Below are 19,939 nucleotides of genomic sequence, written 5' to 3' on the forward strand. Positions count from 1 at the left end.
CCCCATCCCAACGGACATGGGGAGTGTGCCTATTTTTATAAATAAAAAACACCCTGAAACAAAAAGCTGCCTTCAAACATTTTGTTTTGCTCAGTTTATGTTATCTGGTGAGATGCAGGGGTATGTATGTGCAGAGTGGCAGCTCTCAAACTCTGTCCAATACTGCTCTGAGTGGCGTTACCCCAACCCACTCCAAACAGAGATGCCCCTACCCACCTTGGCTAATGCTGTCACTCACCTGCAGCTCTGCCATGCCTCGCTGCTTCTTGTGCCGACTCAACAAGGGGTTGGGCTTCCCAGCTACTCCATCCCGGTGCCGTCGACTGGAAATGTGCTACAAAGAGGAAGAAGCAGACATAATGCTTAGGAGCAACCAAGGAATCTTCACCCCCTGACTTTGTTTCCCTCAACATCTCCTTCCCTTCCCCAATCCATCAACAAGCATGCACAGAATTCAGTGAGTGAAGTTCTGACATGCCCAGCAGAGCTAATTTCTGTTTCCTTGTGCTAGGGGAGAGTCAGTGGAGTGTGGGAGCGCCCAGGCATTATTTGCACACAGACAGCAAATAATGGGCTAGGCCATGGTTGTCTGGTGCCTGAGGTGGGCAGTGCCAATGTTCTCCCCACTCCAAATTAACAGCACAATCCACCAGAGAGAGCCCCACTGAAATGGACAGGAGCTGTGGCCCGTGGGTTATATCTGTCCAACACACTGCTGCTCTCGACAAAGATCAAAATGGGAGACCACTTCATTTTGCCCCCTTCAGTGAGCTGACTCTGCCTCAGTGACTTGGGCTACAGCCAGTGCTTAAATTTCTGCAATAAGAAGTCCCGATAGGCAGCTTAAAGTACCCTGGAAGCTGTGCTCTTTTGACACAAAAGTGTGCTGTTCTCTAATCCTGGACTGGCTGCCATTACTAAGAGGAGAGGAAAATGTACTCTGTGTATGCTCAGAGGCACATAGCTCTTTCATAGCTGAGCATTATAAAATAAAATAAAAACTTTGATTATACTGTGTCCCTTACACTCTTTCTAGCGGCACAAAGGCCTCCGCCAGCAAAATAGACTGTTGTGGTATTAAAATGCCTCCACACCTGTTTGAGCTGGATCTCAGAGTTGACTTTGACATTGCAGATTTCACAGTGGAAGGTTCTCTCCTGAGCACTGGGGTCTTGGCTGCCTGGCTCCCCTCCAGTGGTGGGGCTCAGGCGTGGATATGCCTTGATAGGCCCCAACCCACTGCGTGCTTCCAGGATAGTCTTGTGCTTTGTACCTAGGAAGACAACAAGAAGCAGTTCTGTAAGTTTAAAGGCTCAAAGCACCCTCTTGAGATACTTCCCTTCATCAAAACTCTTCTTTATACCATTCCGGGCTGGATGCTTGCTTCACACGAGTGCTATGCACAAAATGGATCATTAATCTAAACCAGCCCTCCATAATATAGGTGAAAACTTTAGTTATTTTAATTGTAATTATAGAAATCACAGCCCTACAATTAAAGGAATTTAACCTATAATTTGTTGTGCATCCCATGGTTCCCCGTGGGAAGATCGGTGGGGACACGGACCAGGGTCTTTTCTGCAGTGGCACCTCCTTTACAGAACCAGCTCCCTCAGCAAAACCACCAGGCTCCCTCGAAGCTCCTTCCGCAAGCAAAGGAATGTGTTTTTATTTCAAAGAGATGGTTAGCCAAAGGGTTATGATATGTCATCATCTTATTTAACATCATCTGCCTGTTTTTATGTCACAAGTAAAGTACAATTGGCAACTTCACTGACAAGAGCAAAAAGCAGACCTCTCAAACATTGACCCAACACCTCCCTCCACAGAACCTCCATTTGTTCTCAGGACATTAGAAATCTCCCCCCAGCAAGCTTAACTCTCCCTGCCCTCTCCCCCTACTGGGTTCTTTTACAATTGCCACCTAAAATTTAGGTTATAACCTCATGGAAGGGAGCGTGGTAATGAACAAGTTCTCACTAAGGTGGATAGACCTGTACTGAGTTGCACTACTTCATGCAGGGATTTAAACAGTGGAATCCCCTTATGCACAACATTCCCTGAACATAGAAAACAAGCATGTCAGGACGAAGCTAAGTTAACATTCTTCTCCTTGACACCTGGCTTTCTCTGTTGAGGGCCCAGGTCCCCCACTCATGGCCTCTAGCATTGTCCCCCCCCCTTGCCCATAAGAAAATGGCCATGGAGGGGGAGGGCAGAGGCAAGGACGCCAGGGTCTGCTTTCCAACCTGGCACTGTATGGATACAAGTGCTATGGCAGGCATCAAGGTCACTTTCAAATGGCTATACATTAATTTTATCCCAATTGCACAGGGTTTTGAGGGGAAACCCAGGAAGCCCATAGGTTAAAAGCTGTCGTGTGTGCGCAGCTGACACAAAACACATGACATCATGAGCCCAGGAGCCTCTGGGCAGGCCTATCGGATCAAATCAAGACACTGAGGTAACAAACTTGACAGCCAGCAGACGTCAAGAAACCTAAAAATGGACAGGCCTATAGCCCGAAATTTGGTGGCAGTGACGGGGCCTAGAGTTACACCGAGAGCCCTTTGTAATTCAATGCAAAACAACATAAAACCTCATTTCAAGAGATGTAATGAGTTTATAGGCACTTATTTTCTTAGAAGTTACAATAAAACAAATGTAAAAATTTGTTCAGATTATATTCACAAGTACCAGTGTCCATGTATTAAGTAGGCAAAACCCATTGGCAGGAGCAGGCTTCCATGTTACTGAGCCACTGGATAGTGGGCAGGCATCCCCAAACTTGGCCCTCTAGATGTTTTGGGACTACAACTCCCATCATCCGTAGCTAACAGGACCAGTGGTCAGGGATGGTGGGAACTGTAGTCCCAAAAGATCTGGAGGGCCGAGTTTGGGGGTGCCTGGGATATTGCCTGGGCACTATATCTTCCCTTACACCTTTTAAAGACAGGGATGGGGAAGCCTGTGGCCCTTCAGATGTTTTTGGACTCCCAATTAGCCCCCGACAGCATGACTCAGTGGTCAAAGATTATGAGAGCCATAGCACAACAATATCTAGAGCGCCACCAGTTCCCTATCCCTGCTTTAAGTAAGAGGGCTAGATGTGGTCTTTAAAAAACTGACAATTCAGTGTCCTGGAATATCCTTTCCCATGGGCCAGGCACCCCTCTGGTGTGGGTTTAGCTCAGAAATGATTGGATTAATTCACCTGAGAAGCAATAACCTACTCTAACACAAGGTAAAGGAGTGTGTGCATGTTGCATGTGACAAGAAGAGCTGCATTGCCACACGCTAGGATTGTGCATACTTTGTGCAAACGAAATACAGTAAATCCAAATCCTAAACCAAGATGACGCTAATTATGCCCCCCAAAAGCTGAATTTGTACAAATTAAACAAAGATGCTTATATTTGAAAATTTATTCTGCTCTACTGGTCAAGGATCAAAGCAATAAACAGGGCACTGAAACATTGCTCTCTGTCTGCTAGAAACCCTACTGAAATCTGCCTCTGTAGCCACGAGGGCCAAATACTTGGGTTTTTGCCTGCTTTCTACATTGAGGCCCAATAGATGCTGAATTCTGCACCCAATATTATTAGTTTGTGCATTTGTATAGTATGTCTCCTGCCCACCTAGCAGTTTGAAAGCACGTCAAGTGCAAGTAGATAAAAAGGTACCGCTCCGGTGGGAAGGTAAACAGCGTTTCTGTGCGCTGCTCTGGTTCGCCAGAAGCCGCTTAGTCATGCTGGCCACATGACTGTAAAGGAAGCTGTCTGCGGACAAACGTCGGCTCCCTGGGCCTATAGAGCGGGATGAGCGTCGCAACCCCAGAGTCGTCCGCAACTGGTCAGGGGTACCTATACCTTATAGGTATGTCTGCAGAGTTGGGGAATGCACCCCCACCCCACCCCTTGCTACCCAGCTGCCACTGTTCATGAAGCGGGGACAGAGAAAAACTAAACCAGCCACATATACACAAAACATCTCAAAGTTCAGTTCTCCCCATCCTACACCCCCCCCCCCAAATCATCAGTAGAAGAAGCAGCACAAGCCCACTTTATTAAGGCAAGGTGGCCATAACTCTGGAACAGAAGGTCCCAAATTAAATTCCCAACATCTCTAGTTAAGAGGCAGGGGATGTGAAACACTCTGCCCAGAGGTTCTTAAGAGCTTCTGCCAACCAGAGAAGCAGCACCAGCTTGTTGAGCAGTTAAAAGTGGAAAGAGAGTTGCTCAGATCTACAAGTTCGACAATTGAGAGCTTTGCAGCTGAGGAAAAGCAGATGGAAGTTTGTGAAGTCTGCGGAGCATTTTTAATCGTAGGAGATGCACAATCCAGGGTAGATGATCACTTGATGGGAAAACGGCATATGGGTTATGCAAAAATTAAAGCTACAGTGGAAGAACTAAAAGAAAAATTAAGAAAGAGAACTGAAGAGCCTGAGCGTGATGATTGGTTAAAAAAAGAGAAACTAGAACGTGAAGATAGTTTCACGTGGGGGTGGGTCAGAGTAGCAGTGGCATGTTCCTGGGGTCACTGCTCCTGCTTGCAGGCCAGGGGTGGGGTGGGGTAAGGAAGCGGCAAGGTCAGGAGAGCTCAAAGTTAGTGCCGGGGCCCCCACAGGTATGTGCACACCTGTGCCGCTGCTGCTGCCAACCTGAAGCTCCCCACATTTCACCCCATCCCGCCACTGCCTTGATTCCACCGCTACCACCACGGCATGGGCCGCTGCTGCAGAACCGCCAACACAGAGCTAGAGCCTGACTTGATACAAGGCAGCTTCCAACGTTCCTAACAGCTGTTTCTGGAAACGATGGCAAAAGTACGGTAATCCCCTACTGTAGCATATCAGTTAAGAGTATGAGCTATGAAGTCAGGAAAAGCCTGGTTCAAATCCCAGCTCGGGGAGCAAAAAAAGAAGAGGCAAAGCCTCGAAGATGCGCTGAGAAATGAGTCTTGTTCAAATAACACACAGTCCTTGGGCGGCAATAAAATGCCAAATGCTTTTCCGCTGATGACAGCCTTCCTTCCTCAGGGGCTCAATATTAAGGCTCTCCACTCATGTGAAGGTTAGCATCAACCGAAACACATTGGGCAGTTTATTGTTCCATAAGGATTATGATTACTTGATAAAAGATTCAATTTTGCAGTACTGTTGTGAGGCCTCCTTTAGTTTCTGGTGCTGCCCAAATCTTGCTTCAGCCACCAACTAACTCCTGAGGTGGCCTAAGTGAGACCCCCAGGTATAGGGAGGTATACAAATTTAATAAATAATAATAAAAGCCACTCTTCTTCCACCTCAGTCCTATCACCAGTCCCTACAGTGTGGGAGAGAATTACAAGACTTACTTATAGAGCAGGTGGGAGGTTTACTTTGGGGCAAACTACAGGTTGTATTAAAAGTGTTTTTCACCAGCGTGCTGAGAACTGCCCACATCTCTTTCTTTTTTTGTAAATCAGCCATGGGTGGGTGGGGGGTCCCTGATCCGGATTGGGATTGGGATAGGCAAAGGAACTACCATCCTTTCTCTGTGCTGTTTTTTTCCCTGTCAACACCACCTCCTCTCCCACCAAACTACTATTTGCTCCCAAAGGTGTGCAGGACCTTTGTTGAAAAACAGCACAGGTGGGAAGGGGTTAAGCTCCCCTCTCACCTGCTTCCTGGTCCTCATCCAAACTGGGGGAGGGGGGGTCCAGCAGCTTCCCACCACCCAGCCCTGAGACACAGCTGGTTCTAAGCACGTTACTTTAAAAGGCTTTCGCCACAATGTGTGGTTTGGACCTTAGATAATGCCTGTGAGGGTTTTGAATAATTGAAATGTGCTATATAAAGTGCTAAGCATTATCATCATTATCATTAAAGCAAAGCAAAACAAAACAGCCCCTTCATACTGTCACAGTTCTGAGGAACTGTCTATAACAGAGAGAGGCACTAGGGCTGAGCCTCCCAATCTTGGGTCTCTGGCTGTTTTTTGGACTAAAACTCCCATCATCCCTGACCACTGGGTCCTGCTAGCTAGGAATGATGGGAGTTGTTGTCCAAAAACAGCCAGAGACCCAAGTTTGGGAATCACTGGACTAGGGGGATAAGCCTCAGAATACGATGCCACGGACAAGGTGCCAACCAGACCACAGCCTTGTTCTTTAGTGAAGCTGGCACAATGGTTAAGCCCAGCACTGTTCTAACAAACTCAGCAAAGTATAAGTTTTTCCAGGTAATGACTCAGTACCACAGAACACTCTGCTATTATATTTTTTACCAAAATGGAAGGCAAAGCTCTTCTCTTTGCCTTGCCTTTCCCCCTGCCAGGGCTGGGTAGGGCAGAGTAAGCCTATAAGCAGCAAATGCTGGCTGCCAGCAAAGGTTGGGAAATGATCCATTGCTAGGAGGACAGAGAAGGGGAGAGAAGCACCATTTGGATTTCCTTCCTCAGGCATTAGCATGTCTTGGGTCACCCTGCTTGCTACGATGGCCTTGGCTTTGCTGCTGAGGCATTGCAGTTCTGACCCTCGGGACCCTTCCGACGTCTCCAGTTTCCTTTGAAGCTCCTCAGCGGCCTCTCGGTTATAGTGCCGTGGCTCTTGACTAGATGCTAATGCATGTGGAAGGGAGATAGAGGCCGAGGCGAAGCATGCAAAGGGACGAGAAAGGATACAGCTTGCTGAAAGGCACAGCCTTGCTCAAGAGCGGCTGCACTGCTCTCAACTTGAATCTCCAGACCTGGAAAGTCGGTTGGGAGAAAGGAGCATGGGTTTCCACAGGAAACTTAAGCTCCTGGGCCTGTGAGCTCATTTTTGTGGGGAATGCCTGACAGGCTGCCAACAGGGGCTCTGCAGCCGCACCCAAGGCTCCAGCTATTGTTTCCATGGTGACAAAGCCAAAGCTGCAAAGCAATATGGGGAAAGGAGACAAAAGAGCTGAGTTTGGGGCAGGGGGAAGAGAGGAGCATAGCTGCCAAGTCTCCCGTTTTTCGCGGGAAACCCCCAGATTTTAATCCGTTTCCCGCTGTTATCCCGAATAGAAAAAAATCCCGTAAATCCCCCAATTTCCTACCTGCCAGGGAGGCTCCTTCTGTGCATGTCTGGACATGTGCAGAACCGATTTTGGGTGCCGCTCTGCCCATGTCTGGGCACCAGAAACCGGGCAGCACCAGCACCGGAAGTTGCTTCTACGTAGAAGCAACTTCCGGTGCCGTGCCGCTGCTGATCCCGGATTTTTCAACGGGAGACTTGGCAGCTATGGAGAGGAGGAAGGAGTGGCAGCAAGGTTGCCACTTTTTTTTCTGGCAGGGCTCCTGTGCCTTTATCAGCTGCTGAACGGTGGGCTAGGAGGAAAAATGGCGCAATTTTTACTGGCATAGTAGGGCAATGGCTATTAAGATCAAGCAGGGTGTAGAAGAGGTGCATGAGACTACTTAAGATCAGCAACGACTAGTACAGGGATGTAAGACTCCTTATGTTTCATAATTGCCATAACCCCTAATCATTGGCCATGCTGGCTGGAGGTGATAGGAGCTGGAGTTCAACAGTGTCTAGAGGGGCAAAAGTTACACCCCCCCCCCAGCTTACTAGGACAGTGGCAGAACAGGTATCGCCTTCCTGTTCTATTCCAATCTGGGGCTCATCCGCACAAGGTTAATGTGGAATTGCAGCTGTGTTTGCATATCGTCTTCAAGTGGCAGTCTACACCTTCCCCCTGCTAAATTCTGATTTTATGGATGCACAGATAATCTGATAAAGGAAAAAAATCAAATATAAAACCATGTTACCCAACTGTGGATGCACTGAAGCACATTGTGCGGGTGGTTAGGCTTGGTTTTTGGTTGTTTTTACACATGTGGTGTCATTTCACTGGGGGGGGGGGGATCTAGTGCTACCTCCGCTACTTTTATTTTGTTTCCATCAGCCCAAAGGAAGGGATGCAGACTGCCCTTTCCTGCTGGTTGCTGCAGAAGGCGCATTCGCTATTATTTTTTAAACAGCCATTTTGTGCAGAACTGCTCTTGCACGGAGTAGCTGTACAGTCATACCTCAGGTTGCGAACGTGATCCGTGTGGGAGGCACGTTCGCAACCCGGAGCGTTCGCAGCCTGAAGCGCTGCGTCTGCACACAGATGTGACGTGATCCAGTGCTTCTGCACATGCGTGTGACGTCATTTTGTGCTTCTGCGCATGCGCCGAAACCCGGAAGTAACCCGCTCCAGTACTTCCGGGTTCAGTTCGCAACCTGAAAATGTGCAACCTGCAGCATTCGTAACCCGAGGTATGACTGTATTCAAAATTAAAACAAAATGTGGCCTTTCAGGTACAGGAGGTAAGAAAGGAAAAGGAGAGCAAAGGAAACGTTTGGCAGCCTTTCATGCAGGTGAATTCAAATACTTGCCATGCTTGGAGCAACACACACACACACACACACATACACACACACAGAGAGAGAGAGAGAGACAGACAGACAGACAGACAGACAGACAGACTATTCTTTTAGACATATCTTAAAATTATATTTGACTGCTCTTTTGGGTATATCAGAAAACTTGCATATTGTTCTAAAGGTGCATGCAGAGCTAAAGAAATACCTGTACGCACAGGCACAATGGGCCTCAGGTTTCTGGAACTTATAGGGAAGTACTACTTGAGAGGAGGGGACAATGCACAGCATGAATACATCTCATCAAGCAATGACCACGAGTGTGGACAGGAAACACCGATAAAGATTTCAGAGGTATAAAATTGAAAGCACAAATGCACACATGGGAACAGCAACCCATGAACGGGCGCATGAATCCCCGAGCATGGATCAGCTATCCTGCACATTCAAAGATCTGCTTGTCCTCTCACAATCTCTCTGCCAGTCCAGGGCCTTCCCATGGAACACTTTTCTTTCATCTCCACCGTTTCTTACCGTAGAAAGAAAGAAAACAAAAGCTTCCATCTTCAGGCGCTAAAGGAAATATTTACACATTGCACTTTGGTGCTGTTCAATTGGTGCTAAGAGATTTTGAGTGGCTCTGAAGTTCTGCTGGAAAGCAAGTGGGGATTGACACCTCGGGAGAAGCCAAAGGGGAGGTTGAATGCAAATTCTAGTACTGATGAGCACAGCTCCTTGCTCCTACCCGTGTCTCCAAAACTAGAACTAATTACGCAGAAGAGGAGGAAAAAACTATGCAAATCCGTATATGGGCTTCAGAACCCCCTTTTTCTTGATACAGGATTTGGAATGCCTGGGTGCACAACGTGAGGGGTGGGGACGGGGACATTGTTTTCTAAAATGCAGACTATACAGCTCTGGTTATCACAAGCTGGAACACACAACTCATAAAACTGTTTTTCCAAACTACTATGTTATTACACTGATGCATGTAATGATTGATGCCCAACCTCCTTCCTTTGCAAAGCACTTTAAAGCAGGGAAGCTGTGAGAGGGAAAGGAGGAGGAGGAGGAGGAGCCCTTGCCCCTTGATTTTCACCTGATTCATACCACCAGTACCAAGTTGCTTTTATCCTTGCTGAGATTTTGGGCTGGTGGGTCTGCAATCCTAAAGCAGAAAAAGCAGCTTATGTATGTCTAATTTCAAGTGGAAATTAAAGGTAAAGGGGCCCCTGACCATCAGGTCCAGTCGTGTCCGACTCTGAGGTTGCGGCGCTCATCTCACTCTATAGGCTGAGGGAGCCGGCGTTTGTCCACAGACAGCTTCCGGGTCATGTGGCCAGCATGACAAAGCTGCTTCTGGCGAATCAGAGCAGCACACGGAAACACCGTTTACCTTCCCGCCAGAGCGGTCCCTATTTATCTACTTGCACTTTGATGTGCTTTCAAACTGCTAGGTGGGCAGGAGCTGGGACCGAGCAATGGGAGCTCACCCCGTTGCAGGGATTCGAACCGCCGACCTTCTGATCAGCAAGCCCTGTGCTCTGTGGTTTAACCCACAGCGCCACCTGGGTCCCAGTGGAAATTAGTGTGCCCCTAATTTCAAGTGGAAATTGACTGGGTTTAGTACTACCCACTTCCCAAAACCTGTGCTGCAAACCACCTCCCCACAAGGGCACTTTGGAAAGGAGAAGAGAGCAATGAACAAGACCATGAAGTGGTAATGAGAAATCCGACCCCCCCCCCCAATTTCTTTACCTTTGTTGTGGGCCTCGAGTTGAGACAGTGAATTGACAGCCACTTTGCAAAGTGCGCAGTACAACAGCTTCTTGGCCTTCTCTTCGTCAGGCTTGGGGTTGCCGTTGCTACTGGGTGCCGCCCCTGAAGTGGCTGGGGCTGCAGACGCCGTAGAGATCTCTCCCACCTTCGTCCCCCAGGTTGTTTGCCCGCTCTTGGAACTCTGGCTAGGTTCTGGGCAAGGGACTGAGTGGGGCGGTGGGGGTGCTGCTGCTGCTGGAGACACCAGGCAGGGCTGCTTATCTGGAGAGGTGGGAGCAGGGACGGGGGGCACCGTCACCAAACCCCCGATGCCATTTAGTTGCTCGGCTGTGTGAGAAAAAGAGAAGGCAGTTAAGTAGGGATGGAGCAGGAACCGGCCAGATATAGATACAGAGATACACACACACACACACACACACACACACAGAGAGAGAGAGAGAGAGAGAGAGAGAGAGAGAGAGAGAGAGAGAGAGGAGAGAGACCTATGGCCAGTGCTTACCGTAATTTATGAAATGCCAAGCAGTGATTAATTTCAGCTCAAGCTCACCAGGGCTCTGCCCCAAAATATTTTCAATTCCAGAGCTTAACCAGAGAGCAAACGCCAAGCATATAGCTAATAGTAAACACAGAACACTTGGCTCACCGGATAGCTCAGTTGGTTAAGAGTGTGGAGTTGATAATGCCAAGGTTGCAGGTTTGGTCCCCATATGGGACAGTCCTGCATTGCAGGGAGTTGGGCTAACTAATCCTCAGGGCCCCTTCCAACTCTACAATTCTGATTCCTGCCCCTCACCACAGTGTGCCAAAGCTAGGTGCCATTATGTATTTATTTTATATACCACTTGATTACAACAGTCTGTTTAATCGCTGTATAGAATGCTCATCAGCTACAATAGAAGCAGAATCAGTTAGCAGCTATCTCAGCGAATGCCTGCCCCGAGCCTCTCCCTGTTACAGCAGGGATGGGGGAACTTTGTGCTGCCGAAAGCCCCATTTGTTTGAGGGTTAAGTGTTGGGGGCTGCATGCTGGCAACATATAGGGGCTGGAGCTCCTGGTAGATGGAGCCCATGCCAAAACTTTGGGTATCCTTTTCTCTCTCTCGGTGCCAACCCCCTTTCCCTCATTCTCTCTCTCTCCCTGCCACGTACAATCAAAGAGTTGGAAGGGACCACAAGGGTCATTCAGTCCAACCCCCTGAAATGCAGGAATCTTTTTGACTAATATGGGGCTTGAACCCACAATCTGAGATTAAGAGTCTCAAGCTCTACTGACAGAGCTATATGTGTCCCTCTCTCTCTCTCTCTCTCTCTCTCTCCCTCCCTCTCTCTCTCTCTCTTTCTCTCCATGCCAGCCCCATTCCCCTTATTTTCTCTCTCCTTACCACCTGCACAAAGATAGGCTGTAGGTTCCCCACCCTTGCCTTATACCCTGCTTAGACACACATACCATGGACAGGTCTGTGTTGCAGGCATGGTAGACGTCGCCTTCCCTGCATCAGGACTAGCTCTGCCACCCTGTACGTAAATTGGGTCAGATCAAAGGGCCAATTTGCTCAATTCGAGGGTCAATTTGAGGACTGAGCATGCCCAGTGGTCGTGGAACGCAGGCTGACGGAGGGGGTGGGAATGGAAAACTGGGGGGGGGGGAGAGAAAGAAAGAAGGAATGGTGTATTGTGGAAGAGGGCAGAGGTCCAGCTAGCCAACCACAGTTCACCATTTTGTTTGAAGTCCCACTTGTATATTTCTCTATTTCATTCCATCTTAGACAGAGCTAGGAAACTCTTGCTCCTAACCAGGGGGTGCCAGTACCAATGCATTCATATTTGGCATGCCTCAGATCTGAGCTCTGGCATTCAAAACAGGTTCCAGAGCTGAGCCCTGGCTTATTAAACCTTGCCTCTGGGGCTGGATTATGGAGACCTCTTTACGAGAGCAAGAGGAGGGAGGCTGTAATACCGCCTGCTAAATATTTTAGTTTATTATTATTTAAAATGCAAATACCATGCCCAGGAGTCCTCAGTTTTATCCTCAGAACACAAATATATATATATTGCACATGCATTTGCTTGGCATAATCTATTCTGCTGCCAAGATTGAAAATTAAAATATGTTTTATCATACAAATGTAGATTCAAAGATCAAAGAAGCTAACGAAGAAAGAACAGAAATAAATAAAAGCTACTATTCTCTGCCAGAAAAGCAATCTTTAACATGATCATTCTCTTTTCCCTCTTATTTCCTATTAATATAATACAGCAGAGCTCATATATTTTATATATCACACACACACACACAGTTATTCCTCCTGCAATGAGGATTGTTACAATGGTCCTTTGGGGTCAAAGCTTCTCAGGACAACAGATCCTGCGCCAAATACCCCAGATTCTCAAACTTCCAGAGTGAATTGCATAATATGTCCAAACACAGATGCAGAATCTTGTTCACTCAGGAGCTAGGGAGATGGCTTTATAGCAGTCAGTCCCCACAGGGCACAACAATGGACTCATCTGATCACGCTGGGAGTGAAATCAATTATGAACAGTCAGGAGGTGTCTTGGAATTGTCTAATAATAATGCACCAATTCTCAAGTGTGGTGTGCCTCCCTAGGGAGACGTGGACAGTTGCTAAATCTCTCTGATCCCTGCCGGAATGCACATCCAAGATCACTTAACTCAGATTAGTCCCCTTTTAACATAGATTATCCACCTTGCCACCTTCACCAACAGGGACTTCCTCAAGCTTTTCGACTGACCATGGAGAGAGGATCCACTGTGCCTGGCAGGTTGTCCAGATTGATTTAATGGGGAGTATGACTTTGTGCTTGAGGTATGGCTCTGTCCTCTGACTGACCCAGCAGAAGTGCCCATTGAGCCCCTCTTCTCTTTCTAAGTCAGTATCACTGACTCTTCAGATGAAAGAAGCAAAGCTGGGCTCCGAACCTCTGGGAAACGCTAGAGCTGCAGCAAAGAAAGCAACCCAAAGCAAAGAAACTCAGAGAAGGGTACAGCGGGCAGGAGAAAATAAGGAGTTTCAAGGTGTATACCCGGCAGCAGAAAACAAACGATGCATTATTCATTGCAAGCAGCTCTGAGCTGCTGTGAGAGAAAAATGGGCCAAGGCAGGAGCTGGAGCTGCCTGCCTGGGGGGGGGGGTTGCAGCAAGAGCCTCCGGGCAGAAGTGTTGCTGCAGCTTAAAGGGAGGAAGAGGGCCAAGGCTGTCGTGAGGTTGGGGCCGGCACCGGTGGGAATGCCTGATCAGCTCCATCATTAGGGAAGCTTTTAATGTTTGATGGATTTCTGTATTTTAGAATTTCTGTTTTGTTGGAAGCCGCCCAGAGTGGCTGGGGGAACCCGGCCAGATGGGTGGGGTATAAATAATAAATTATTATTATAAAATTATTATATATCATTGCCCTGACCCTGCTACCACCTTACTCCTCCCCAGTAAGTGACAGTGTTGCTTCTGAAAGGAGGCTGTTGCTGTGGCTCTGTTCCGCCAGGTGATCTACTCCTGGGGCAAGTGTTTTCTAAGGAAATATGTATTTGAGCTTATATGCCTCTTGCCTCTGAACTTTGTTCGTCAGTCATGGTAGATTATTATTACTGTTTATTCAAATTTCATCCAGGGATCACAGGGCAGTTTACAATATAAAAACACAACAATATGTACCATAGCAACAAGCAAAAACAATAAACTCCCCTATAAATGCTCCAAAGGCCTGGGAATGTTTTTGCTGGGCACCTAAAGATATGCACCTAAAGACGCAGGTGGCGCTGTGGGTTAAACCACAGAGCCGAGGGCTTGCTGATCAGAAGGTTGGCGGTTCGAATCCCTGCGATGGGGTGAGCTCCCGTTGCTCGGTCCCATCTCCTGCCAACCTAGCAGTTCCAAAGCACGTCAAAGTGCAATTAGATAAATAGGTACCGCTACAGCAGGAATTTAAACGGCGTTTCCGTGTGCTGCTCTGGTTCGCCAGAAGTGGCTTTGTCATGCTGGCCACATGACCTGGAAGCTGTACGCCGGCTCCCTCGGCCAATAATGCGAGATGAGCGCTGCAACCCCAGAGTCAGTCACGACTGGACCTAATGGTCAGGGGTCCCTTTACCTTTAAAGATATGTAATGAAGGTGCCAGGCGAGCATCCCTGGGGAGAGCATTCCTCAACTGGGGAGTCATCGCAGAAAAGGCCCGTTCTCATTTGCTGCCCTCCAGACCTCTCGCAGAGGAAGCCCACGTAGAAGGGCAACAGATGATGGATGGGGACGAAAGGAGGGGCTGTCAAAGAAGCAGCTAAATAACTGCTAGCAAATAAATCTGACAGCTGCGGTTTGCAGTTTAAAGTTGGGGGGGGGGAATAAGACTTTTGGGAGATCTGAATTGTTCCCAACCCTCTTCTCCATCTTTGAGGACGTTTGCCTTTTTAAATCCCTGTTCTCAGCAACCATTCTCCCCATGCAGCTTCACAGCACTCCCTGTGGTTCCATTCCCGCCTGTTCCAGAAAACAGAAGGTTTTGCTTCAATCAGTTGCTGCAGGGTGAACATAGAGCAAACCAATCAGACAGGGGGGGGGGCTAAACAATGTGACTTAGGAGATCAATGAGAATTTCCAGCCCTCTGAAAAGAAAACAAAAAATATTGAGAGAAAACGGTGGTGGTCACATCCAGGAGCTGACTATTTTGTAAAATACATTTATTTGGAGCAATCACTGGTTTGCTTGCTAATACAGCCCTGATTCGTAGGGTGAATGGGTGAATTTTCAGCTGCTCTCAAATAGATTACCTACTGGTAAAAAAAAAATAATCAACTGAAAGCAAGGAGCAACGGCAGGCCTACGAAGCTGTATCCTATGGAACATATCGCAAAGCATGCAAAAACTCTAGGGCAAGTAAGGTGGAGAGAAAAACTATACTATTGCATGAGTTTTTGATGAGTCACTTAAATGTCCTTAAGCACTGAGTCCGCAAAGTTCTAGCACAAAGAGAGGATTCAGGCTACGGAAATTAAGTGTGACCTTGCATCTATTAATAGGACCTTTTTTTCTTGTTAGTTCTCGGTAATTAAAAAGCAACATGGCTATGAAGATTGGCTCCCTGTTTTCACGCCTGAGAGCATATGACTCGCCTCCTCGGATCATGCCCAAGGCCTATCTGGTCCAACAGCAGCCACTGCCACGTGCTCCTGGAAAGCTCAAAACCAGAGCATGACAAAGGAGGTCCTTTGCCACCAGAGAAACCCAGAAGGGATTCTTCCTCTCTCCTCCTAGTAACAGAAACTTGGGGGTCGATGAAACCAATTGGCAGTAGATTCAGGAAAGACAAAAGAAAGGACTTCTTCACAATGCATTACAGACCACAAGATGAGGCGATGGTCACTGTCTTAGATGACTTTAAAATAGTTGTGGGGAACACCTGCCCCCCCCTACTCAATCTTGCTAAAATACAATTCCCATCAGCCCCTGGAAGCACGGCCAATAGGCAGGGATAATGGGAGCTGTAGTTCAGCAATATCTGGAGGGCGCAATGTTCCTCACACCTACTTTAAAGGGAGATTAGGGTGGCATTAACAGCCTCTTGCTTGCCCAAAAGAGTTCAGATAATGTGTGTGTTCTCCAAGCAAAGTCCCTCTCTGTGTCCCCCTCCCTCAAGGACCCACTATGCTCACCTGGGCTACAGGAAGAAGGTAGCAGTGACAGTGGTCCCCCTCTTCAGCAGAGTGGCATTTCTCACTCAGGAAGGGCACCACTGATTGGCAAAAACTGATGCCAACAGCGTATTTATTATCTTTTTAATGAAATAAATAACAAATTCCTGCCAAAGGGAGTTGCAACTCCATCACCTCCCCCTTCCTGTGCACCTGATAACTTAAATGTGGTTGCCTTATACGGGGCCAGGTCATTTGTCCATCCAGCTTGGTATTGCCTGCACTGACTGGCAGCAGCTCTCCAGAGCTTCAGGCAGAGGTCTTACCCAGGGACTGAACCTGAGACCTTAATCATGCAAAACATCCTCTGCTGCTGAGCAATGGCCCTTCTCCAAGGAGGCATGGGTAAGTGCATGAGATACAGACTGCATGGGCCTTGCTTGCAGCAGGCACTTCTTACCCACCCCTGAAGTAAACATGCTCACCAATAAATAAAAGCTCTCAAACAGGCAGAGTGAAAGCAAGCACCTACCTCTGCTCAGTCCACAATTCCTAAAATAAAATTTGCCTTTTTTTTGCTTTTTTAGCGCAGTGAGCTACCACTTGTTTTCAGCAAGCTTTCTCTCACCTCCTTGTGCCAATGTTGTATATGGAATACACACACACTTATAAAAACACCTCTCCAGGGATAAAGCTCTTTATCTGCAGTGTGCAAGAAGTGGACAATTTACTTCTCCACTTATTTGTATGGTCCTTTTAAAATTCAATCAGGGAAGAGCTAGTTGAGCTAATTTTTAAAAAGACACTTCACCATCCTACCATATTCCAAAGTGATGCATTTATTACTGGATGGTAAGTATATGGCAAGGGACCCAGGTGGCGCTGTGGGTTAAACCACTGAGCCTAGGGCTTGCTGATCAAAAGGTAAGCAGTTCAAATCCCTGTGACGGGGTGAGCTCCCGTTGCTCGGTCCCAGCTCCTGCCAACCTAGCAGTTCGAAAGCACGTCAAAATGCAAGTAGATAAATAGGAACCGCTACAGCGGGAAGGTAAACGGCGTTTCCATGTGCTGCTCTGGTTTGCCAGAAGTGGCTTTGTCATGCTGGCCACATGACCTGGAAGCTATACGCCGGCTCCCTCGGCCAATAATGCGAGATGAGCGTGCAACCCCAGAGTCGGTCACGACTGGACCTAATGGTCAGGGGTCCCTTTACCTTTACCTTTAAGTATATGGCAGAATATTTTGCAGGGGAAGCTGCTGGTACTTCTGGAAGTTTCTTGCAGTTGACGTGCAATTTGTGGGGGTGATTTGGATGCAAGAAATGTCTCTTATTTTAACTACTATGCCTCATTTGAATTACCCCAATGTTTGATGAAGTACAATATAAAAATGATGTTTAAACTGTCCTTATTTGTTGTAACTGACTAAAATGAAGAATAAACCATAGATGCCAGATATGTGCATATCCACACTGCACAGATTCTACATCAGGGGTCCCCAAACTAGGGCCCGGGGGCCAGATGCGGCCCAATTGGCCTGCCAATCCGGCCCGCGACGATCCCCGCCGCCCGCCGCCGCCCGCACTTACGGCGCGCAGCGCGGCAGCGCTCTTCCGGGTCGGGAAAAAAGCGCCGAAAATCCTTTGTGCGCATGCGTATGGGCCTCTCCCGACCCGGAAGAGGTCATTTCTGGTGCACTTCCGGGTCGGGGGAGGCCCATACGCATGCGCACAATGGATTTTCGGCGCTTTTTCCACCCTGGAAGCGCGCCGCCGTGCCAGTAAGCGCCCGTGTGCATGCGCACGAGCACGCACTCCCCCGCCCGCCAGCCCGCACAGGCGCGCGCTCGACCGTCCTCCGGTCCGCCGCGCGATCGGCGCGGTGGGAACCGGCCCAAACGCCGGTAAGTCTGGGGACCCCTGTTCTACATCCATTCAGATCTGCGAAGCCACCCAGTGTGGTGGTGTCCCTAGAACAGAGATGGGGAAACTGTGGCCCTCTGGGTTGTTGTCAGACTACGAGTCCCACCAGCCCCAGACAGTCAGCATTGCTAATGGTCAGGGATGATGGGACTTGTAGCCCCAACAACATCTGGTGCTCCACAAGTTCCACCAAACCCTGAACTAGAAGGATGAAGCTTGATGCAGAAGTGGGAAATTCCTGCTCAGCCTTTGGTCACGGCACAATTGCTGAAGCTTATTTCACAGTATTGCTACAAAGGCAATTGTTCCCTGGAGGCACAGAAACATAACAAATATATATATCCTGATAAGTGGTATCAGTCAGGCTCATTGTTAAGCCAATGTCTATCTTCAAAAGTGTAACTGAAGTTGCAATGCAATGCACACATTCCTGAGGAGTACATCCCATCGAACAAAATTGAAACTTATATGTCAGTAAACATGCAGTGAGAGATTTTACTTTCTTGGGCTCCTTGATCACTGCAGATGGTGACAGCAGTCACAAAATTAAAAGACGCCTGCTTCTTGGGAGAAAAGCAATGACAAACCTAGACAGCATCTTAAAAAGCAGAGACATCACCTTGCCTACAAAGGTCCGTATAGTTAAAGCTATGGTTTTCCCAGTAGTGATGTATGGAAGTGAGAGCTGGACCATAAAGAAGGCTGATCGCCGAAGAATTGATGCTTTTGAATTATGGTGCTGGAGGAGACTCTTGAGAGTCCCATGGACTGCAAGAAGATCAAACCTATCCATTCTTAAGGAAATCAGCCCTGAGTGCTCCCTGGAAGGACAGATCGTGAAGCTGAGGCTCCAATACTTTGGCCACCTCATGAGAAGAGAAGAATCCTTGGAGAAGACCCTGATGTTGGGAAAGATTGAGGGCACTAGGAGAAGGGGACGACAGAGGACGAGATGGTTGGACAGTGTTCTCGAAGCTACGAACATGAGTTTGACCAAACTGCGGGAGGCAGTGGAAGACAGGAGTGCCTGGCGTGCTATGGTCCATGGGGTCACGAAGAGTCGGACACGACTAAACGACTAAACAACAACAACAAACATGCATAGAACAACATTGGAAGGCTACAATCCTAAATGGGGATAAGCTCCACTGAACAGAATGAGGCTTACTTCTGAACACATTGGATTGTGTTGTGAAATTCTTGTGATTAGTTTTTTATTATTAAAAAAACAACCCAAAACTTTCACCCTTGACTCATGAGGCCATTAGCCAAGCCTTCTGAAACATAGAGCTTCTGTCTCTAAAATGGGCAGTATGGTTTGTCCGTATGACAATGTACTTGGGTAACACCTCTTCAGATCCCAATATTGAAAGTACAGCATGAGACCTCCAGTGAGGCAGAGCGCACACACACACCCAACCTGACCAAGAAACAGCTTCCATTCTCAAAGTGTTCCTACCATCAAAATGTTTCTCTAAATGCTCAGCCAGAGAGCATGAACATGCTCCTTGTTGAGCAGACAAGAAGAGGCCCATCAAGTCTTGCATCCTGTTGGCCACAGTAGGCAGCCAGATGTTTACGAGAAGCCCCCTAAACAGTCGAAGGCAACAGTCAAAAAATAACCAGGATCTGGCAGCTGTCATAGGCGACAGCTATTCATGGGCCTGGCACGTTTATGAATAGCCCGAGGAAAACTTTCTGACACCCTTCTAAAAGCCTGCACCCTGTGGCATCAAAGTCCATCAAAGTTCATTACTTATTGTGGGAAGAAGGGTTTCATTTTGTCTTTTCCAAAGGGCTGTCACATAGATAATGGAACAACCCCACTACAATTGCTTCAGATGGTAGAGCCAGGACCAATGGGTTCAAATTACGTAGAACATTTAGACTAATCCTTAGGAAGAGCGAGACCCCTTTTCTTTTTAAGCAGAGGCTAAATGGCCACCTAGCAGGGGTGCTGTTCCAGTGGATTTCTTGCAATGGCTGAGTGTGTGGACCAGATGGCTGTTGTGGTCCCTTCCATCTCCAATTTCCTACCAATCAATTCCACTAAAGGGCCCTGTGTTCTACCATTGTGGGAGAGAGCAAAACCTCTCTCCATCCACTTCCTAAACACCGTGCATATTTTAAAAACATATCTCAGGTGTGGTTCCGCCCCATCATCTCTCCCCGCCCCACTAAAAATCGCAAGGAAAGCTCTCCAATCCCCTGATCATTTGGATC

General features: G+C 47.8%; 1 protein-coding gene and 1 long non-coding RNA gene across 6 annotated transcripts in view; one reads left to right on the top strand and one right to left on the bottom strand.

The window, feature by feature from the left end:
* The window catches only part of LOC118076854 (uncharacterized), a 40,911-nt gene extending 24,581 nt beyond the window's left edge, over positions 1 to 16,330 (top strand). The window contains exon 3 of the long non-coding RNA XR_004691571.2: positions 15,203 to 16,330. This is a non-coding gene — a long non-coding RNA (uncharacterized LOC118076854). The remainder of the gene's footprint in view (positions 1 to 15,202) is intronic.
* Positions 1 to 19,939, bottom strand: part of ZNF385A (zinc finger protein 385A) — a 147,120-nt gene that overhangs the window by 8,855 nt on the left and 118,326 nt on the right. For all 5 annotated transcript variants that reach the window (XM_035099965.2, XM_035099949.2, XM_035099939.2 and 2 more), the window contains 3 exons: positions 10,132 to 10,479; positions 1,095 to 1,273; positions 239 to 334 (listed from right to left, as the gene is read on the bottom strand). In XM_035099965.2, coding sequence (XP_034955856.2) covers positions 239 to 334; positions 1,095 to 1,273; positions 10,132 to 10,479 — 623 coding nt within the window. The remainder of the gene's footprint in view (positions 1 to 238; positions 335 to 1,094; positions 1,274 to 10,131; positions 10,480 to 19,939) is intronic.

Source organism: Zootoca vivipara, chromosome 2 (genome assembly GCF_963506605.1).
Source record: "Zootoca vivipara chromosome 2, rZooViv1.1, whole genome shotgun sequence".
NCBI lineage: Eukaryota > Metazoa > Chordata > Lepidosauria > Squamata > Lacertidae > Zootoca > Zootoca vivipara.